At 39.4% G+C, this 21,603-nt stretch overlaps 1 protein-coding gene across 2 annotated transcripts in view; it reads left to right on the top strand.

Moving 5' to 3' along the window:
• Positions 1–21,603, top strand: part of DPH5 (diphthamide biosynthesis 5) — a 43,660-nt gene that overhangs the window by 9,255 nt on the left and 12,802 nt on the right. For both annotated transcript variants that reach the window (XM_034437363.3, XM_087889991.1), the window contains exons 4-5: positions 509–633; positions 4,843–4,951. In XM_034437363.3, the coding sequence (XP_034293254.1) occupies positions 509–633; positions 4,843–4,951 (234 nt within the window). The remainder of the gene's footprint in view (positions 1–508; positions 634–4,842; positions 4,952–21,603) is intronic.

Genomic DNA, 21,603 nt, shown 5'->3' with positions numbered 1-21,603 from the left:
CGGACAATACAAATCCCGAAGGAGAAATTGAAACACAAGTCGAAAGCAGTAATGTACCTGTAGTTATTAGAACTGCTGGGGAAAGTAATTCCTCGCAAGAGTCTATGAATGAGGCAAGGTTAAGACGTTCGATCAGAAGCCGGCGCCGACCGGCATACCTCCAGGACTACATATGCGCCATCCAGGTAGAAAGGGGTGCAATGTATTAAGTCTGCTGAAGTAGGAAGTAACGTTCTGTTCGTTGATTGGTTAAAGTAACGTTCTGTTCGTTGATTGGTTAAGCCGCCTGACAGCTGGAATATAAGAGCTGTCAGGCAGACTTCCAAGCAGTTTCAGTTATAGCTGTGGCAGTTAGCCCAGCTGTTGTTAATAAACAGTTAATTACATGATCTTCGCATTGTCCATCGTCCTTGATCCAGTCAATACATTTCAGTACCAATTTTTTTTATATCACCTTAGTTTCCTTTAGAACAAATAAGCATCAGATATAATCTTTTTCTTTTTCTAGGAAGATTTCTATGGTAAAGAGCTGATCCTTGCTGACAGAGATATCGTAGAGCAAGATGCTGATAGTATCCTGAAAGATGCACATCAAACTGATGTGGCTTTTCTTGTAGTTGGTGATCCTTTTGGGTAAGAAAAGAAAACTCCGAATAAAGTCCCAATAATAATAAACTATTAAATTATTTATTATGTAATAAATTAAATAATAAATAATATTATTTAATTATTAAATAATAATAAAATAAAATGGTTTTGGAGGCTCGCCTTATTTAGAATAATTTTGTTTATTTACCATATAATGTGTACAATGTGTGATCATAATGACTTATATGGGAATCTTGTTAATGGTCAGATTTAGTACCAGATTCTGGAAAGGAAGGAAATTCATGAAGAAGTGAAGAGAAATTATAGGAAAAGCACGCTCCCAATTTCTTAGCCCTGATGCAATCAGATCTGCCAAGATGACCACCTGTGTTGCATCTTTAAATAGGAATACAGACTAATTTGCATGATGTATTATAATACCTTGCTCATCAGTGGTGAAGTAAATTGATTATCAATGTCTTGTCTGCCTTTTAAAAAAACAGTATTTTTCATACAGGCTATTCCTTACTGGTTTCTCAAGAGATTCAGTAAGGCTTGTTCAGACTATTTTGTTAATTTTCATGTTGCATTTACAACACATATGGTGGTTTATAAACTTAATGCTGCAGTACAAGTTGCACAATCTATCCATACTGTAGACATCTGGGTCACTACAAATCAATTTGACTTATTAAATGTTCTAGCTCCATTTCTACCGTAGTTACACTCCTTCCTTTCCCCGGACCACTTCATTCTGCCCTAGGAAGTCAAGCCTCATCAATCTACAGTGTAGAAAGGAAAGCAGCTTTTGTTTCCAGCTGGGGTTTTAAAATTAATATTGCCCTTTTGATGAGAGTGTTGGGAAAATGTAATTGTCACGGACATCATCTGAGAGATTCCTGCTGGGAAAAAAATATATGCATATACATAAACGGGGATTGATGTACATCCTTAGCAACATGAAAGGAATATTTTCTTGCTTTCTTCCTGCCTTTTATAAACAAATGGCACTTACAGATGATACCAACCATGGAGAATTAATATAATTACGGTATCCTACTCAAAGCGGTGACATTATTAAAGGGGTCTTATTTGAATCTTTGTGCTGAAACACAATGAAAAGAGCCCTGTTTGATCATCCAAATGTTTCCATATAAAGAATTCAAATACAAGCTTCACACCAAGATTATTTTCAAACTTCGCTATGGGTAAATCTCAGATTTTTAAATGTTTATATATTTTTGGTGGTCTGGCATTCTGAAAAAGATTAATCTGGATAAAATTTATTAATCCAATAAAAATAATCTCTTTAGAGCTTGAAGATGTGGGGACCTTCCTGTATGCACACAAATGTTAATTTAGTCCTGAAAGAATCTGCTTTGGTGCAAAATATTGATCGTAAATCTTAAGATATCCTTGGACTTGTAGGCCAACAAAGTAGGCAATGGCAATGCAGTCTGGGTTAATCTTATCTACCAATTACGGATTTTCTGATTAATCATATGCTAGTTATTTCCATAGTAGAATGCTGCAATTCCCTTTACTTGGAGTTGCCTCTGCATATTATGTTAGAAAACAAACAAGCATAATGTTTAGATTCTAACGGAGATAGTCCAAAGATAGTCAAAAATCTGAAAAATGCAACTGGCAGTCTTGTTACAATTGCATTGGCTATCAGTTGCATTTTTAAACCTGGCTCAGATGCTGATAATTAAAATATTTTAATGATTTTAAAATTTACTCGGTTTGGAATGAAGTTGAGTAGAGCACGAAAGCTTAGCCCTTCTCCATTGTGGTCACTATGTGCCCTAGTTCCCAATCAATTGTCTACTTAAACTTGGTTTTCCTATCGTGAAAACTGTGGCCTTTTTGATTATTTAGAAGAGTGCTAAGGGTAAAATTCCATTTCTATAAGCTGCTTAGAGTCTTTCTGGTTTCAGATGCCTAGTTAATTATACAATTACAATATACTTTGCTGTTCCATAACTATTGGATTTGTCATATTATTCCGATCACTCTCTAAAATCTAGTTACAAAAAATAATTAATTTTTACATATGTGGGTAACATTATTCTGAGTGCAAAGGTTGCTATAGTATGCAACGTGTGGTCAGAGCAATCAAACAGAACCTCAAAAAAAATGATAGGTTTAGTCTCAGCAAATCTTGGACGCACCTCAATGGGAATTAAGCATCCGTGCCAGAAAGTGGATTGCTTAATCACTCTTTTCAGCCAGATGCTCTTTCTTTTCCCCTCTTTCTCTTCCATCCAATAAGCAGCATTAAACTAAGATTCCTTGGGGAAATGGGAGCAGCTGAAGCCATTGTTGAAGTTTGGCCGCCTTATTAAATTAATTTCTACATTTGGTTGGATAATACACTAAATGTGATTGATGCATGTTTGATGAGGAGCTTCTGCAGAGTTAGAGCTCTGAGCAGTCAGTAGCTCCAAGAACATCTCTTTGTCAATGTCCGGTTTTGCATTCAAACACCTTAATTCTTGTTGACCAAGTACTTCTCGCCTACTCATCTTAGTATCTGAATGGTAGGTCATATTAATTCTAATGAATAACTTTTTTTCAGCGGTACATTTATCAGTGTTTATAGGGAGCTGCTGCTCTTTTAACTAAAGCCTCTGACAGCCTTAATTTGCATGTTTTCTGTACGCCTTACTGCACTTCTCTTGATTTCTTGCAATCTTTTGTTTTCTAAATCCCTCAGAAGAGATCTTTCTTTAAGCTAGATGTTTGCCTGGCACATGCAGTGGAAATCCAGCACTTGTGAGGGGCTACCATTCACTTTCCCTGAAGTCTTCTTGAATAACAAATGTGAATGTATCAGAAAACAAGCATTTTGCATACTATTGCAAGTACAGAGCATGCATACCAAGTTTCTCATCTGCAATTAAATGAAGCTCCGGTTTGCACAGTAATTAAAAGGGAGCATTGGAGTTATGCCAGAGTTGCTCTTTGTGCCGAGTTGCTGCTTGCCAGCTAACAGATGTCTTGCAGTTTTCTGAAAGAGACAAAGAAGTGGAACACCTAATTTTCAGATGCAATTATTTATTAAAGTTAAAATGCAAACGATTGTAATTTTTAGCTTTGTAGTGTGTCAACTAGCTTTGGTACAGAGTTGCTTGGGGTTTGTTTCTTTGTTTTTTCCAGATTTAGATGGTTGAGTTCGATGCGGATTTTCATCTTTCTTGCTGCTTTACTGAGGGCCATCTGAAAGCTTATACTTCTCAAGTGTACATATGTGAACCACAAATTTACAATATGGTTTTGCAACTTTCTTAGCCTTTGACTACTTGAACCAGGGCAGGGGGGAGGGGGGGGCGCGAGGAGTAAAAATGTGGCAGGAAAAAAACTTCTTGATTTTGTTTCTATTTCAACTGCATTACATGAAATAAATAGGTAAAAGGAATTCCCTTAATGATACTGAATGAATCCCTGAATTTCCTGACAGTGAGAACAATCAACCAATGGAACAGCTTGCCTTCAGAAGTTGTGAGTGCTTCATCACTGGAGGCTTTCAAGAAGAGACTAGACAGCCACTTGTTAGAAATGGTGTAGGGTCTCCTACTTGAGCAGGAGGGGGTTGAACTAGGTGACCTACAAGGCAGGGGTGAAATCCAGCAGCTTTTAACAGGTTCTGGAGAACCGGTAGCGGAAATTTTGAGTAGCTTGGAGAACCGGCAAATACCACCTCTGGCTGGCCCCAGAGGGGGGTGGGAATGGAGATTTTGCAATATCCTTCCTCTGCCACGCCCACCAAGCCACGCCCACAGAACCGGTAGTAAAAAAAATTTGAATTTCACCACTGCTACAAGGTCCCTTCCAACTCTTGTTATTCTGTATATACAGTTCAGGAGAACAATTTTCCCTTAGACTTACTGATTGCATATGTTAATCTTCATTTTGAGATAATTATCATCCCATCTCCATATTGTATAAGGTGCCATGAGGTCTGAAGGTGTGAAGATTAGCAGCAGGCCATGGATTGCAATCAAACAAACAGTGGTGCTTGAGGAATAGGAACTGAACTAGGATGTTTGGAAATGGGTGTAAACAACAGATACACAAAATTCTGCATTTGAATTGGTAAACAAGAATTGAATAGCTTTTATGTTTTGGAAAAGGTTATTAGGGAAGACAACGTTTTGGTTATTGCTGTTACTACATAATTGCAGTGCTGCAGAAAATTATCCAGTAGGCTGCCATGTTTTATAACTCACTTTTTTTTTTTTTTAATTGAAGGGCAACTACACATAGTGACCTTGTTCTCCGGGCTGTGAAGCTGGGAATTCCCTACAGAGTGGTCCACAATGCTTCCATATTGAATGCTGTTGGCTGTTGTGGTCTACAGGTATATTTCTTGAGTGCAGGCATTCTGTTCTTAAGGAAACCACAGCTTTGTCCTTCCTTTATAAGGGAGGTTGCAGAAAGCAGGTGGTAACAGGCCATTAACCTATGAGAAATAGCTGTGACAGTTGTGCACTTTCTGGGCTTGTGTTTCAGAATCATTTGTGATCCTCCCTCCCTTCTTCTCTTCCTTTTTCCCCCTTTTTCTCAAAGTACTGTAAAACAACATACTCCAGGTAGTCCTCAACTTACAACTGGTTACTTAGCAACCATTTAAAGTGATGATGGACTTTCCAAAAGCTACTTAAGATCTGGTTCCAGAGTGCTGATGGCTACACAACCTACCCACCCCCATGGAATGACACAACCATTCTGGGCACTTGGCAGCTGCTTCATCGTTACAGTTGGTTGAGCGTTCCAAGGTCACATGACCATAATTTTTGACATCTTTTTCAGTTTCTGACCTTTTCAGCTGGTTTCTGACAAAAAATGCCCATAGGAATACATTATTTGCTTAACAGCTGTGGCATTCACTTCCCAACCGCAATGTTCACTTAACAACCACCACAAAAAAGTTATAAAATCAGATTTGGTCATATGGGTTCTTTAACTTAACAATCATCATGATTTAGGATAGAGATTTCAAGCTCCATTACAGTCATAAATTGAGGACTACCTGTATAACTGAACTTCTAAATAAGGGTGTCAAACTCGATTTCACTGAGGGCCGCATCAGGGTTGTGTTTGACCTCGGAAGGGCGAGGTGGGTGTGGCTGGGGTAGGTGTGGCCAGATCAATGTCACTCATGTTGGGGCACCTGTGGCAGCCTGAGCGCCCTGCCAGCCAAAACCAGCTCCTGAGCTACGTTTTCAGCTGCAATATCCTAATGCAGCCCTCCCGAGCTCTGTTTTTTCTGGCAGAGGGTTGCAGGAGGCCGTCACAGCCAAAAACGGAGTTCGGGAGCCTGTTTTGGCTGGCAGCAGCACTGCAGGCCGGTCCTTCATTGTTTTTAGGGAGGCCCCGTGGGCCAGATCTAAGTATCCCGTGGGCTGGATTCAGCTCACAGGCCTTGAGTTTGACATCCCTGTCTTAAATAGTAAGTAATACCCCCTAATGAATAAGATTTATTTAAAACCATTGCAGAAAATGTCGTAAAATCAGGTCATTTACATAATCACCTGCTTCACGACCATCATGACTTACAACCATAATTGGCAGGCTCCAATACGGTCATAAGTCAAGGACTATCTGTAATCATATAGTACAAACGGTTATGGCACTTAAGTTTCAGAAAGCTGATGCAGCTATTAGAATCTAGATAATGATGGGAAAAAAGACTGGCACCTTAAGAAGAGAACTTTGCTGAGTGAAATAGTTCAGAGCTCCCCGACCTTTCCGGCTTTGCTGACTGACTGGGGGGGGAGGGGGGAGATGGAATGGTTCCACACGTGTGGCCGGCAAGTGTGTGCCCGTGCAGCTCTATTTATGCAAATGGAGCTCACATGCAAGTGCTCGCCCACTGCTTGTGGAAGTGCTCGCCCACCATTTTCACAGCCCAGTTACAAACACTTCATGGCCTACTAGTGGGCTGTGGCCCGGAGATTGGGGACCCCTGAAATAATTGACTGCTTTAGTGCTGGAAATAATTCTTTCACATATTCTGGTGTAATCCTTTTAGGGCTTTCCTTAAAGTAGGATACCTAGAACAATGGCATTCAGCATATGATCTGCTTTCCTGGTGATAAAAAAGGGAAATCCAGGTGTTCCTTTATGTAGTTGCAAAACAAAGATTTTCAAGTCCAGATTTAGCCATGAAAGCCAGTTTGGGTGACTTTGGGCCAGTCACTTTCAGCCCAACGCACCTTACAGAATTGTTGTGTGGAAAATAGAAGTGTGTTGGATATATTCTCCTCCTTGTGTTATTTGTAAAAATAATAACAAAGGCGGGATAGAAATAAATAAGGGCCCAAATTTTAGGAATTGAAAAACATCCCAAATTTTTGGCAGTTTCCCCTAGATTGCCATGTTATATTAAAATTTCACAAATTCTGTCAATCTTTGCAAGATTAAAAGATAATAACTTACAATTTACCAACGTATATGAACTTTGCAAGTATGGATGCAAAAGTAGATCAGTATTTTCCAAACTGTTCCTTTTTTCATTGAAATTACTTATTACGTTCTCATTTATTTTATCATTACCTTGTAAAGTCAATATAAATGGCAAAGTACTGTACAATTTTATAAATAAATCTCTCATTTATTGGCCAGCATCTCAGGATAAGCGGGGGGGGGGGGGGGACCCTTTGATCTGTGCCTATTGCTTAATTTATTGATGAAATTGTCAAAAATGCAAAGTTTGTAATTAAAACAGCTGTTAAAATGGATTAAAAGAAATTAGTCAGAAAGGTCTTACTTCTAATGGCAAACTCAAGATGTCTACTGTTTGTATAAGTCTGACTTTTTAAAATCACACGTGGCCAATGATCTAGTCTAGTCTAGTCTAGTCGTCTAGTCTAGTCTACCCTACCCTATCCTACCCTACCCTGCCTTTATTAATTTTACAAATAACTCAAGGTAGTGAATATATCCAATACACCTTCTCCCTTCTATTTCCCCCACAACAACAATCCTGTGAGGTGGATTGGGCTGAGAGAGAGTATCTGGTCTAACGTCACCCAGCTGGTTTACATGTCTAAGGCAGGACTTAAACTCACGAGCTCCCGCTTTCTAGCCTGGTGCCTTAACTACTAGACCAAACTGGCTCTCCTTAATCTTATTTTGCAGCATGTAAATTGAAATCCCATCATTTCAGACCTTTGACCATTTTGGCTGGGAATTAAGAGAGCGGGAGTCCAACAAAACCTGGAGAACCGTGTGTTCCTCAGTCCATCTTTTTTGCACTTCCCAAAACAAGAGCTCATGCTTGTATGCGCCTGTATTGAAGACTGGTCTTGATGTAGAGATTCATACTTCAGTAATGAAAAACAGGAAACATCTTTGCCTTAAAAAAAAAAAGCTTACAGAGGGTGCACTGAAGCCTATGATGTAATTCTGCCTTGTTGGAGAGCAGCAGATGTCTAAGCAAATGACATTTGGAGTTCCAATTTAACAGTTTTGCCAGCATGATTGGGGGAAGCCAGTTTGAAGTCAGTTGCACAGGAGCTGTAAAAAAAAAAAAGCATGCCTTGTGTTTCATGAGTACTTGAGAGTGGCAGGTATTACAGCTAGTCCTCACTTAATGACAGGTTCATTTAAGTTCCGACAGCTATACACTCCCTGCTTGGCATTTTCTGCCCCTTTGGGGCATTTGTTTCCAGCCCATTAGATAAAATGAATTTGTTTAACAATTGCTGCAAAAATGGTTGTAAAAATCAAGGTGTGGTGATATGGTGACCCATTAAACGAATGTCTTGACATATAAGCATAGTTACAGGCTCAAATACGGTTGTAAGTCGAGGACTACCTGTATGCAGAAACAAAAAAGTGTCTTATATACCCTGTTTCCCCCCATAAGACATCTCCTGATAATAAGCCCAATCGGACTTTTGAGCGCATGACAATAAGACCAAGCACTTATTTCAGGGTTCAAAAAAATATAAGACAGGGTCTTATTTTCGGGGAAATACGGTACTGAAAAACATGCTGCAGTATATATCTTTATGGCTGACAATTACAGTCCTTTCAAACGAGATGGGGTGAACAGATTTTAATTTCATGATTTTCTGTCATTATCTGTGCAAAAAACATTTTAAAAATGCTTTGGTATTGTAGAGTTGAGGTCAAGGAGTTGATAGTTTTGAACTAGCAAAAGAAAACCATGTGTAAATTCCTTCATACATGTACCGCTTGTGTATTAAAAAACCAAGTTAAAGTTATGCACGCTCTACAGAGCTGAAAAGGTACCTTGCTGGTAATTCTCATTTGATAACTCTATTCAAGTGATGGCTAACCTTTTTGCCATCACGTGCCAAAAGTGGGAGGAGCACGGGCGGGTTGTGCATGCACGTGCCCACACCCATAATTCTATATAATTATAATTCATAATTCCCCCCCTCCCCACATATGCATGCACAACACCCCCGTGCTTCCCCCGCTTTTGGCACGCAATGGCACGGTGGGCCTGGTAGGCCCATTTTTCACCCTCCCCAGGCTCCAGAGGCTTTCTAGGAGCCTGGGGAGGGCAAAAACAGCCTCCCCACTCCCTGGAGGCTCTCCGAAGGCTGGAAATAGCCTCTTTGTCGACTTCCGGTGGGAATGGAAGGCCTGTTTTTTGCTCTCCCCAGGCCCCAGAGCCTTTCTAGGAGCTTGGGAGGGCAAAAATGGCCGTTCCCATCCCCTCGGAGGCCCTCTGGAGGCTGGAAATAGCCTGTTTCCCAACTTCCGGTGGGCCCAGAAGGCCCAAAAATCAACTGGCTCGCGCGCCCACCAATATGGCTCCACGTATCACAGGTTCGCCATCACAGCTCTATTCATTTGCTTAAATGTATCAAAAAAAGTTTGGTGTAGTTCTTTCTCTGTGAGTTCACGTTCGTTTATTTTTATAGGAGATCTCATTCAAAAGTTCAACTCTCTGCTTTGGATATAATGAAATAGCCCATCAATATTTTCACATAATTACTCATCTATTTCATTTAGGTAGTTACAGGCTTCCAGTGATCTGATTAGATGGGGGTGATGGGGTTTCCAAATTGTTGTACTTATCTCAGTTGTCAGTATTTTACAATAATCCAATGGAGCAGCGATGGTTTAGATTCAGGCACAATTGGAAGGATCTGATCTCTTTGGAGAGCAGATAGGAGGATCTGCTTCCATTTCTTTCTCTGCATGAGATTGACAATTATTTGTGTTTGTCCCCAAATACTTAAAAACTGAATCAGATTGTTGGAAACCTCTGCTTATTTATGGAATGATAAAGGTCTTGTTTTTGTAACCCCTAATCAGGGGTTTGATTAATTTAGATTGAATTCCCATGCTGGGAAACAACAACAATCTAGATAATTAAAAACTAAACTATCTAGAATGTTGTTGTTCTGGGAATGGGAATTCTGGGAATTGAAGTCCACAGCTGCCAAGGTTAAGAGACATTGTTTTTGACCCTCACTGAAAATGGGAACCATGAATTCTTAAAGATGATCTGGAGAAATGCACAGACCGTTCTTATAGCCGAATGCGGCATCCATGCTGGGAAAGGATGCTGCAAAAATAGACACTTGGTTTTGAAAAGGTTACTTCATGATTTCTCTCAAGCTATTGCATTATGGCATGTGAATACGCGTCCTTTTTTTTTTTTCATTTCTTGTTTTAAAATGTCTGCAGAATTGAGAAGGACATGGTTATTTCTGAAAACCTTTTTTTTATGGCTGTTATGGAGTGAGATTTGGGCTTAAGCAATCATGGTTAAGAGACCACAACACGGTTTAATGTCTACATGAGAACAGATGTTGCATTAACATGTGGTTGATCCTAGCAATGGCAGCCCTATATTGGTGCTCTTTTTCTCTTCTACGAAACATTTATCTGCATTAACTTATGGTTGCAAAGGTGTAGAGTCCGTATCGGTGTTATTCAAACTTGGCCACTTTAAAATGAGTGGGACTTAACTCCCAGAATTCCCCTGCGAGCGAGCTGGCTGGGGAATTTGGAAAGTTAAAATTGACACATCTTAAAAACTGCCAAGTCTGAAAAAAAAATAGGTCTAATGGTCAGGGCTCTCTCAGTTATTTGGAATGCTCATTGCCCCTTGAGATTTCTGTACCATCACAAATGGGTTGTGATATTGACTCGCATGACATAGTAGCAAACATGAAACTGCCTTCCGCTATCCTAGCCCTGTGTCCTCTTTTTTATCTTTCAACATATTATCACTCCCTTTGTTCCATTCCTCACTGGGCAGTTTGAAGAAATCAAAATTGCTTGTAAAGATGCAGGAATGTATAACAATAGTTTATGAGGGTTGTTTCGTCATAGTAAATGCATCTATTACTCCGCTTGTATCGTATTCTTCATTTCAGTTTAGGAGAAGGCAATTTTTCCAGCTGGTGAATGTACATTAATTGTAAGGAGCCTCTTGAGGACATTGTCACAAATGAGCTGTCATGAAGATGTTGCCAGTGCCCAAAAGCCCATTTACCGGATAGAAAGCTGGCAATGTTGGTCCCTGAATGAAATTCCAGCTAACTTTCAAGTGAAATAATTGTTCCAATCATCTAACATATTTATTTTTGATGTCTGTCTCTCTGTGGGATTCAAGCAGGGGTGAAATCCAGCAGGTTCTGATAGGTTCTGGAGAACCGGTAGCGGAAATTTTGAGTAGTTTGGAGAATCGGCAAATACCACCTCTGGCTGGCCCCAGAGTGGGGTGGGAATGGAGATTTTGCAATATCCTTCCCCTGGAGTGGGGTGGGAATGGAGATTTTGCAGTATCTTTCCCCTGCCATGCCCACACCCACAGAACCGGTAGTAAAAAAAATTAGGATTTCACCACTGGATTCAAAGGTATTCTTGTAAAGAAAAGTGATTTTAATAATGGGCATTTTCCAATATACCAGCTTTCCAGTTACCTCCTTTACTAAAAATAAAAAAAATGAAAAGAAGCTAAATTATAGGTAGTCCTCGATTTAAAATTGTAATTGAGCCAGGAATTACAGTCATAAGTCATTGCTGGTCATTAAGCACATCATCACGTGACTGACCCAATTTTACAATTTTTTGGTGATGGTCGTTAAGCAAATCTGCAGTCATTAAGGGAACAATTTTTCTATAATAGATTTTTTTTTTGCCAGAACTAGGAAGGAAAGGCCGGTTTCATACAAAAAAAAAAGTTGTAAATTGAGGTCATTTAACTGTGGAACACTTGCAAATAGCCATAAATCTGGGCCAGCATCCAAAATGTGATCATGTGACTTGCGGGAGCAGCTCGGCCACTAGAATTTTGAATCTGGGTTCTTTCAGTGTTTTGGGTCCATTGTAATGTCAACCAATCGCTAAGCAACTGGTCGTAAGTTGAGGACTACATATATAAATTTTACCTGAGGCAGACAGTTTGGCCAAGAGAGATTGCTACATCTGAGTATGAGCACTGCATTACAGGTCATCCTCAACTTACAACCACAATTGAGCCCAATATTTTTGTTGCTACGTGAAACACTTGTTAAGTGAATTTTGCCCTATTTTGCGACCTTTCTTGCCACCATTGTTAAGTGAATCACTGCAGTTGTTAATTTACTAACATGGTTGTTAAGTGAATCTAGCTTCCCCATTGACTTTGCTGGTCAGAAGATCACAAAAGTTGGTTACATGACCCCGGGACACTGCAACCGTCATAAATATGAGTCAGTTGCCAAGTCTCTGAATTTTGATCACATGATCATGGGGATGCGACAAACGTTGTAAGTGTGAAAAATGGTCACAAGTATCTGCTCTAAATGAACTGTTGTAACTGCACTAAATGAACTGTTGTAAGTCGAGGACTGCCTATTGAAAGACTTAAAGGTGATGTGCAGGAGATTGTCACACATGCTAGACTGGAATTTCAATTGCAGTCACTGCAGTTGTAAATCAAGGCACCTGTGGAACTGGAACTTTCAACTGCTTTTTTATAGCAGTCGTTAACTCAATCGCAGAATTGCAAATCCAAATCACGCAGTTGTTAAATGAATCACATGTTTACTAAGTGAATCTAATCTCCCGAATGAGAGATTTTGCTGGAAACTTGCAAAATAACCCATCAGAAATCATAGCCATGTGATTGCGGGACCCTGTAACGGGTCATAAATATGAACTGATTGCCAAGTAACTAAAATGCAGCCATGTAACCGTAGGGTGTGTGTGTGAGAGAGAGAGACATGATGTTTTACAATGGCCAGAAGTGCCTTATGGACCATAAAGCAACCTTTCCAAGGTCATTGTAACTTCATTAAACAACTAGTCATAAATCAAGGACTCTCTGTAACACCATATGTACTCTACTGTATTTGATATCCTAGGCTTGGGGATACAGCTAGAAATAATAGCAATATATGGTCTTGACAGTAGCAATATGTGGTCATTTTTTGTTGGGTGGTGAAATATTACACTAGAGGAGAGTTATTTCGGATAGAAAATTGAACAACGAGCAAGCAGGACAACCCATGACCTGTTTTACTTCTTTCTTCTTTCTTTATTCATTTATTAAATTTATATGCCGCCCATCTCATTGTCTTAGGCAACATACCATAGGCTTTAAATCACTCCCACTTTAGCAGGTGAAATCTAGGCTGAATTCTACCAATCTCACTTCATTCCATCCATTGTTTCTCAGGCGTTGGTTATCTGAAGATCATTATACAGTTTGCATTAGTAGAACCAAGATGTTTCTTAACTTAATGACATGCTTTCTGAAAATACAAGCAATTTACGTGTCTTACATGCCCAACTCAACGCAGACCTCATAATTAATATGTACTGAAACCTACTCTTTCACTATTTCAACCTCAACCAGCAAAGCTGCCTGGGGGGGGAAAATTCATACACTGTTTCTATCAAATACTGTGGGTTTGGCGTCTTTCCAGCGGAGTTCTGCATGAGCAGTCACCAAGAACATCTATATGAGGCTTTACCTTTTAGATAGCTTTTGACAGACACAAATGGGATCCTTTTAGTTTCATCTGGCTGCAGAATTAGTGGTTTAAATGTGCCCACCTATGGTAAAAGTTGGTAATGGACAGTTTTTTACAGTTATTGGAGGAAACATTGTTTTTACAGCATGTTCCTAGAAACATGCATGCAACATAGATAAGAGGCACTCGGATGAACCTATCTAGGAAATCTGTAGGTCTGTACAATGCTTAGTGGAATAGATACAATATGTGGAATTCCTCTAAAGCCAAAAGCAATCAACTGAGAATTAAACTTCCCAACATCAGCTTTTTGGATATGAAGATATTTGCAATCATACCTGCAAATTTGAGTGATTATGTGCCGTCAAATGATTGTCATCTCTTGGTTATGATGTAAACAGAATTTCTCCTTGACAACCACCTGCAAATTAGGGATATCTTAAAACTTTCTACTGATAAAAACCAGAGCTCAATTTGACCCAGAAATTAAAATGACTGGTTGCAAAAGAAGACAGATCTTGCATCCTTGGAGTGATAAATTGATGAGAAAGTCCTAAGCAAAGACCATTCCTACAGAGCTAAGATGCTGCCTTGGTTATAATTATTATCTTTTACCTGGTTTTAAAGGCCCCAAATCTGTGTCTCAGGGAGCATTTCAGGTTATTAGATAAAACGCTACTCCAACTGAATGCAGATATACAGCATCAGTGACCTTATGTGAACAAAGTGATAACTGGAATCTATATTTTCCATGCATTTTGTTCATCTTTTTTCATCTTTGCCCTTGTGCTGTGGAATTTCAAGCACCAAACTATCTATTTCCATCAAAGAGTTGATTGCAAAGCTTTACACTGTCAAGTTCTATTTGAAGAGTCTTATGAGGAGTTTTTAACTATTTTGTGAAGTACTTTAGGACTAAATTCATACAGAAAGCATCATAGCTGAGGCAGTATTTTAACCCACTCTCTCTTATCTATATATAAGTTTCCCCCCATAAGACTCTTAGACTAGAGTTTGAGTAATTTAATCCTTGAAGAATTGTTCCCACTACACTAGCATATAGTGTAACTTTTATGTTGTAAACCAGACCAAGAACAGTCTCCATGAAAACCTAAATCTACTCTTAATAAGATGAGCCATTCTAACAGAATTTTGCAAGTCTGATTATGCTTTGTCTTGTTCCTTTCTTACACTCACTCTGAATTGCAAGCGAGGAAGGGGTCAACCCAAGATTTCTTTACACGTCTTCTTGGTTTGGACTCAAGCTATGTTTAACTCCTTGTTGTTTTGTTAAAGAGTTGCTTGACATAACAGTGAAGTGGTTGGTATATAAATTTAATTATTTATTTATTTAAGTAATTTAATTTTTTAAAAAATCAGTCCTCTCTACGTCAAGGTTGTAGACTTTGCTTTCTACATATGTTTATTCAGTGGTCATTATTTATTCTCATAGGTGATTTCAAGAACAAGGACATGAGATAGGAAACAGAGAAAGAGAGAGTGAGATTCATATGAGTAATATATTCTAAAACGTTCAGTAGGACTTCTCTGAAAATATGTCTAGACCAGAGGGTGTCAAACTCGACTTCATTAAGGGCTGCATCAGGGTTGGGTTTGACCTGCAAGGGTGGGGGATCATGGCCAGCTTGACATCACTTGTGTCAGGGTTGCCTTTGGTGGCCCAAGGGCTCTGCCAGTGAAAACAGGCTCCCGAGCTCTATTTCTGGCTGTGACGGCCTCCTGCAACCCTCTGCCAGCGAAAATGGAGCCTGCATGCAGCTCTCGCAAGCTCCATTTTCAACTGCGATGGCCTCCATTTTCACTGGCAGAGGCACTGCAGGCCAGGGATGAAATCTAAAATTTTTTACTACCGGTTCTGTGGGCGTGCCTTGTTGGTGGTGGTGGTGGGGGGGGGGTAATGTGACTGGGTGGGCATGGCCAACTTTTTTTCTTTTTACTTTTAAAAGCATTTTTTCTATAACCTCTTTGGCTGAAAAAAATACTTTTAGAAGCTCTGACGATCAGGCAACTCAGCTGGGATCGCCAGAGGCTTTTAAAGGCATTTTTTTTCCTACAACCTCTTCGGCTGAAGAGGTTGTAGAAAAAAATGCTTTTAAAAGGCTCTGACAATCCCAGCTGAGCTGTGCGATCATCAGAGACTTTTTTTTTACTTTTAAAAGCATTTTTTTCAGCCGAAGAGGTTGTAGAAAAAATGCTTTTAAAAGTAAAAAAATAACAGCCTCTGATGATCGCACAGCTCAGCTGGGCATGTGTGGGGGGGGGGGGGGCAGGGATTTTTGCTACCAGTTCTCCGAACCACCCGCCACCATAGCTACCGGATCGGGCAATCCGGTCCGAACCGGGAGCATTTCACCCCTGCTGCAGACCTGTCCTTCTCTGTTTCCTGGGCAGCTGCACGGGCCAGATCTAAGCACCCCGTGGGCCAGATCCAGCCCCCTGGCCTTGAGTTTGACACCCCTGGTCTAGACTAAAAGTCCACCAGGTCATTCTGGTGTAGGGTTATGGGGTCCATTCTCAATTTACCTTGCTTCCATTGGCCCTACAGGTGGAAAGAATACCTGAGCAGAACATCTAGCTCAAAAAAGAACTGTTCTTTGCATTCTTTTGCACGTTTCTTCTTGCTTAATCACATGGTTATTTTTTGGTGTCTTTGAATTAGTGTTGGCTCCTGACAACTGCCCAAACTAGTCCTATAGGGGTTTATTGATAAGATCCTAGAATTATACGGCTGGAAAGGACTTTGGAGGTCTTCTAGTCTAACCCCCTACTCAAGGCAGGAGACCTTATGCCATCCCAGATGAATGGCTGTCCAATCTTTTCTTGAAAACCTGCAGTGATGGAGCATCCACAACTCCAGGAGACAAGCTGTTACATTGGTTAATGGCTCTCACTGTCAGGAAATTTCTCCTTAGTTTCAGGTTGGATCTCTCTTCAACTTGCTTCCACCCATTGCTTCTTGCCTTGACTTGCCTTGACGCCTAAGAAAGGCTTAAAACTCACAGTCTTGTGGTTTCTAGCCTGGTGCCTAACCATGACACCAAGCTAGCTCTTACTGGAGTGTAATATTTAAGAATGTAGAGTTCTTTTCAGCCATTTCCTTTCACTCGTTTTTCTAGGTTGCACTGTAACTCTACTATATCTATGAATTATGGACAGCTCTCTTATTTTCAATTTTATTTTCCTTTCCACTCTAGTTCGGTGTCCAAATGTTTGGGCCACACCTTGAAAATGTGCCAATTTCTTCCTTACCAATTGAGCTGGGTGTAGAGAAGAGTTGCACGAATCCCAACGATAAACCAGCTCCCTTTTTAAAAAGGCATCCAGCTACTCTTACAGCGGAGTAGGGGAAGCAACACCGAGGACTTTGAGAGGGGTTGAAGAGTTAAAAGTTGCATTTTGACCTCCCCACCCCCCCAAGTTGAGTAACCTTCTTTTTTTTTCTCAAGTTCCCGGCAGGGCAATTTAGGTTGGGAAATCCAAAATCTGGATTGCTCATTCTCGTTCGACTTACCCAAGTGTCCTGTTTAAAATATGTACTGTTCCAAGAACCATCTGCAGAGTACCCTGTTCTAGGAGTGTGAATGAAGCAAACTGTTTTGTGCAAAACCCAGGTGACCCGGTCATTTAGCTCATCACAAGGCAAAGAAAGGGTGTGAAAATGTTTGAGGGTAGGGGGTTGTATATCTTCCGGGCAAAGTAGCTGGGCTGCATTCTGGCTTAGCGGATAAGGCCTCAGACAAAGGAGTTAGGCCTTGAGGCAAAAGTGACCCCCACCTCCTTTCATCCCAGCTCATCCATCCATTCTCACTTCCATTCAATCCCTCTCTGGTTCCTGTCTCCCTCTGTGCAATCCCCTTATTCTCTGTTGCCAGGAGGAAAAGTAAAAATGTTGGCAAGAATGCGAAACCAGGTACCTGGAGACCAGTTCTGGAGTCTGCAGAGATGTATCCAGCAATGCTTCTATAGCGTGGCTTGGTGGGCGTGGCAGGGGAAGGATGCTGCAAAATCTCCATTCCCACCCCACACCAGGGGAAGGATACTGTAAAATCTCCATTCCCTCCCCACCCTACTAACCTGCTTTCCAGCTCCATGTGCAGGGCAACAAAAGAAGACCCAGCCGATCAGCTGGGATTCAATCAGCTGGGACCCAGGAGGTAGCGAATAGATGGGGGCAGGGCTAGTCAGAGGTGATATTTGCCGGTGTTCCGATTTACTCAAAATTTCCGCTACCGGTTCTCCAGAACGGGCTGAATACCACCTCTGTCCCAAATGGTACAACTATCATAAACGCATACTGATTGCCAAGTGCCCAAATTTTGATCATGTGGTTGCGGGAATACTGCACCAGTTGTAAGCATTAGGATCAGTTACTTTTTTCAGTAAAGTTACCTTTGTAACTTTGAATTGTTGTAAGTTGAGGACTGCCTGTATTGTCTCCTGGGTAGAGAAAGAGTTTTGCCTCTTCCATAAGAGTTTTGCATAGGATTTTTTTGTTTGAGCAGTGTCTTCTTGTACCTGGCCATTGCAATGAGGATTGCTTCATGCATTATGATACAGTACACGCTTGCATAGCTAAAGTTGTCCCTGGAATACCAATTCAGAAATAGGACTTGTTTTCCCTTGCTTTTCCATCCTTACAGCCACTTCTTCCCTCTTCCACCTTTTTAAATCCTTTTAATATTCTAATGGCTGGGATGTGTGTGTTATGTTTGGATTTTAAATGCAGTTGTTTATATTGTTGTCATTTCGGTTTATATCTCTTATTTTAGCATGCTTTTCATAGGTGTCTGTAATATGGGAGCCAATATTATTTAAATAAACAATTAAGGTCAATGAATATTACTAATAAACATACTGTATTATAACCCTGTGTGTATAGATTGCAGGTTTGGTTCCTAATAAGGTCTTAATGAGTTTTTAAAAAACTTAAGTTGCACAATGAGTGGTGGAGATTCACTCTTTTAAACAAGGAAGGCAGATTTCCCTACATTAAATTCAAAGCCCACGATGCAAAGCAGTGTACTTGCATAACCTGTTAGTACCGTAGTTACCCAATGCCTGTTTTAGAACTTATTCCACCTTCAAATTTACTCAGTTTACTCAGTTACTTTTTTAAAATATAATTTTATTAAGAATTTTAATTTTATTCTTTTATTAAGAATTTTAATTTAATCCCATTATAAGGAATGGAATATAGGCTGAAGTGATACCTGTTTAAGGAATCTGAAGAGTTATTAAATTTGTTTCTACTTGTTGGTCAAGGTTGCAAGTCACTTCCTTATATATCTCCTTTCTTTTTCTTTATTGTTCACTTACTTTTTCTTTTTTCTTCAGCTTTTTCCCTGCACTTTTTATTATTTCTTTCCATTCTATTTTTCCCCTCTAAGTTTTATTTGTATTAGCTTTTACTAATTACAACAGTAAAAGCTAATACACATTAAATTTAGAGAAAGAATATAGAATGGAAAAAAAAGAATTAAAAAGTGCAGAAAAAAAAGCAAAACAGGGAAGAAAAAGAAAATGAAGAATAAAGAAAAAGAAAAGAGATATATAAGGAAGTGACTTGCAACCTTGACCACAAGTAGAAACACATTTGATAACTCTTCAGATCCCTAATTAGATATATGTTCATCCTATATCCCATTTCTTATTTTAACCTTGATCAAATAAACCAACTTTATATTTTCCCTTTTACTTATCACTGTCTTAATTGTTAATTCAATCAAATATTATGATAGGATTTGATTTCTTTTCAATTCTTCATTATTTCATTGCATAGATTTTCCAAGGTTTCTTTTGTAAATCCAACACGAAAACATTATCCAGGTTTATCATTTATGTTTAATTTTTAAAAGTTCAGCAAAGTTTGTATATATAGTAAAGTGTCCTTTTCCAAATCATTATCTTGGATTGTCATTTGTAGTTCCACCTTCTCTATTTTATCTTTTCAGATAAAATTTGTTCCACATCAATCACTCCTTTATTAACATTTTTTACAGATAGTCTATCCAAGAAACAGACTTCATTATTGACAGTGTTGATATTGTAATCACTAACCTTTGGTTTCATTTTTCAAAGATCTCCTTTAACATCTCTGATAACATTTGGCGTCATTTTGCAAGTCCCAGTATTAAATGACATCAAGTTTGTATTTTTTCCCCTTCTGCTTAAAATCTTTAGTCCCCTCTAGTGTCCAGTTTCTAAAATCATCACTTATCTTTTATTATGACTTGCAATAACCAGAATAGCACAAGAAGTTGTTGTTTTTTTATAGTTAATTTCAACATCTTTCAGTAAAAGTCAATATTATAATTTATCTGGGTACTTAATCCGTTTTGATCCATTTTTGGATCAAAAACTTACTTAGCTGTTGGCTGTTTATTTCAGGCTCTGTAAATTCTTAAACTTGTAATTAATTTTGCTTTTGTTTTGAGTTGAAGATAAACTCAACTGATGGAAACTTTTCAATGTTGTCTTTCTGAAGGTCTCCAATAGTTTTAAGATAGCTAACAGGCAGTTTCTGAAAGTGATTTTTTAAAAAATGAAGTTTGCGAACTTAGTGTCATTTAAAAGACTTCAATGTAATTGCAAGCAAAATGATTGGTCCCATCATCTCCCAAAACCATGGAAAATCATTGTCTGCAGTCTCCTCATGAGAATCAGCCTTCATAGCATATGTTACTCTCTTGTCCTCTTCTTCTCTGGAGAGGTTCCAAGGAACTGATCTACCCACCGGATCCTGGGCCTTCGCCATTGTCGCCAATTCCGCTTTTGAACAGCTGTCTTCTGCTCGCCATATTTCCTCTGGATGTCCCACTCAGTAACTAATTTTTGATGGGACTGGAAAAAACCAATAGCATCTACAGTAGTGGTCAAAATTGTGGAAACCTTTTGGGAAAAGTGTATTTTCTAAAGCTAGCTAATAACACCACTTTTTTTGGAGTAGTACCATAAACTTATATATCAATGGAAAGATAATTTAATCATGAATATAATGCAATAACTTTTATGAAGGATTTCCTATTGGAATAGCAGTTACAGTATAAAGAAGAAAACTGAAACACGTAGAAAAAATGAGACATACAAAAATTATCACCATAGAAAAAATGAAATATACAAAAATTATCATGTCAGTTAATACTTAGTTGAGTAACCTTTAACATGAATTATGGCTTTACAATGTCTTCCCATGGAGCGAACCAAGTCTTTTAGTTCTGCAGCTGTTATAATGTGAAACCAAGATTGAATTATTGCTTCTATTAACTTGGTGTTATTGCTGGGTTGCTTCTGACTAACAAGTTTCTTTAGTCGGCTCCATAGATTTTCAATTGGGTTAAGGTCTGGGCTATTCCCAGGCCATTCCAGCAGCAGAATATGATTATCTTGAAACTCCCCAAAAAAAAAAAAAGAAAGAAAGTTGTGTTATTAGCCATCAAACCTCAAAAATACACTTTTCCCAAAAGGTTTCCACAATTTTGGCCACTACTGTGGTATAGCAGTTCCTTCTTTTTCTCTGTAGGAAAACCCTGTGAGATTTGTTGGGTTGAGACACAGTGACTGACCCAAAGTGATCACAGAGGTTCATTGTGTTAAAATAGATTTGAGCCTGATTCTCTCTGGTCCTAATCCAAACTACTACTTTGCATTGAGACACTGTAGTTATATAGCTATACCATTTTAAAATAGCAATAATAGGCAAAGAAGAAATTGGAGCACTTCCAGGACATGTGTACCAGTCGTGGGATTCAAATCCCGGTTTGTTATCGGTAGTGCGTGGGTGCGCGCGCTCACTTAGTAAGTGTGCGGTGCTTCTGCGCAGAGCATTTTTGATGATGTCTGGGCAGGTGGGCAGAGCCTCCTGCCACCGCCACTACCGGTTCACCCGAACTGGGGCAAACCAGGAGCAACCCATCACTGATGTGTAGAACTAATTTCCAAAAACACCTCTGGCCGATGTACTTCAGTTGGTTCCAGACCTTGCCTTTGACAAGTAAAAACAAGTATAATTCAATGATTCTCGTACATTTGAAAAATC

The sequence above is a fragment of the Pantherophis guttatus genome, chromosome 3, assembly GCF_059756535.1.
Source record: "Pantherophis guttatus breed Tessera chromosome 3, ASM5975653v1, whole genome shotgun sequence".
Classification (NCBI taxonomy): domain Eukaryota; kingdom Metazoa; phylum Chordata; class Lepidosauria; order Squamata; family Colubridae; genus Pantherophis; species Pantherophis guttatus.
The sequence above is the reverse complement of the archived record's forward strand: the minus strand, read 5'-3'. Positions and strand labels throughout refer to the sequence as shown.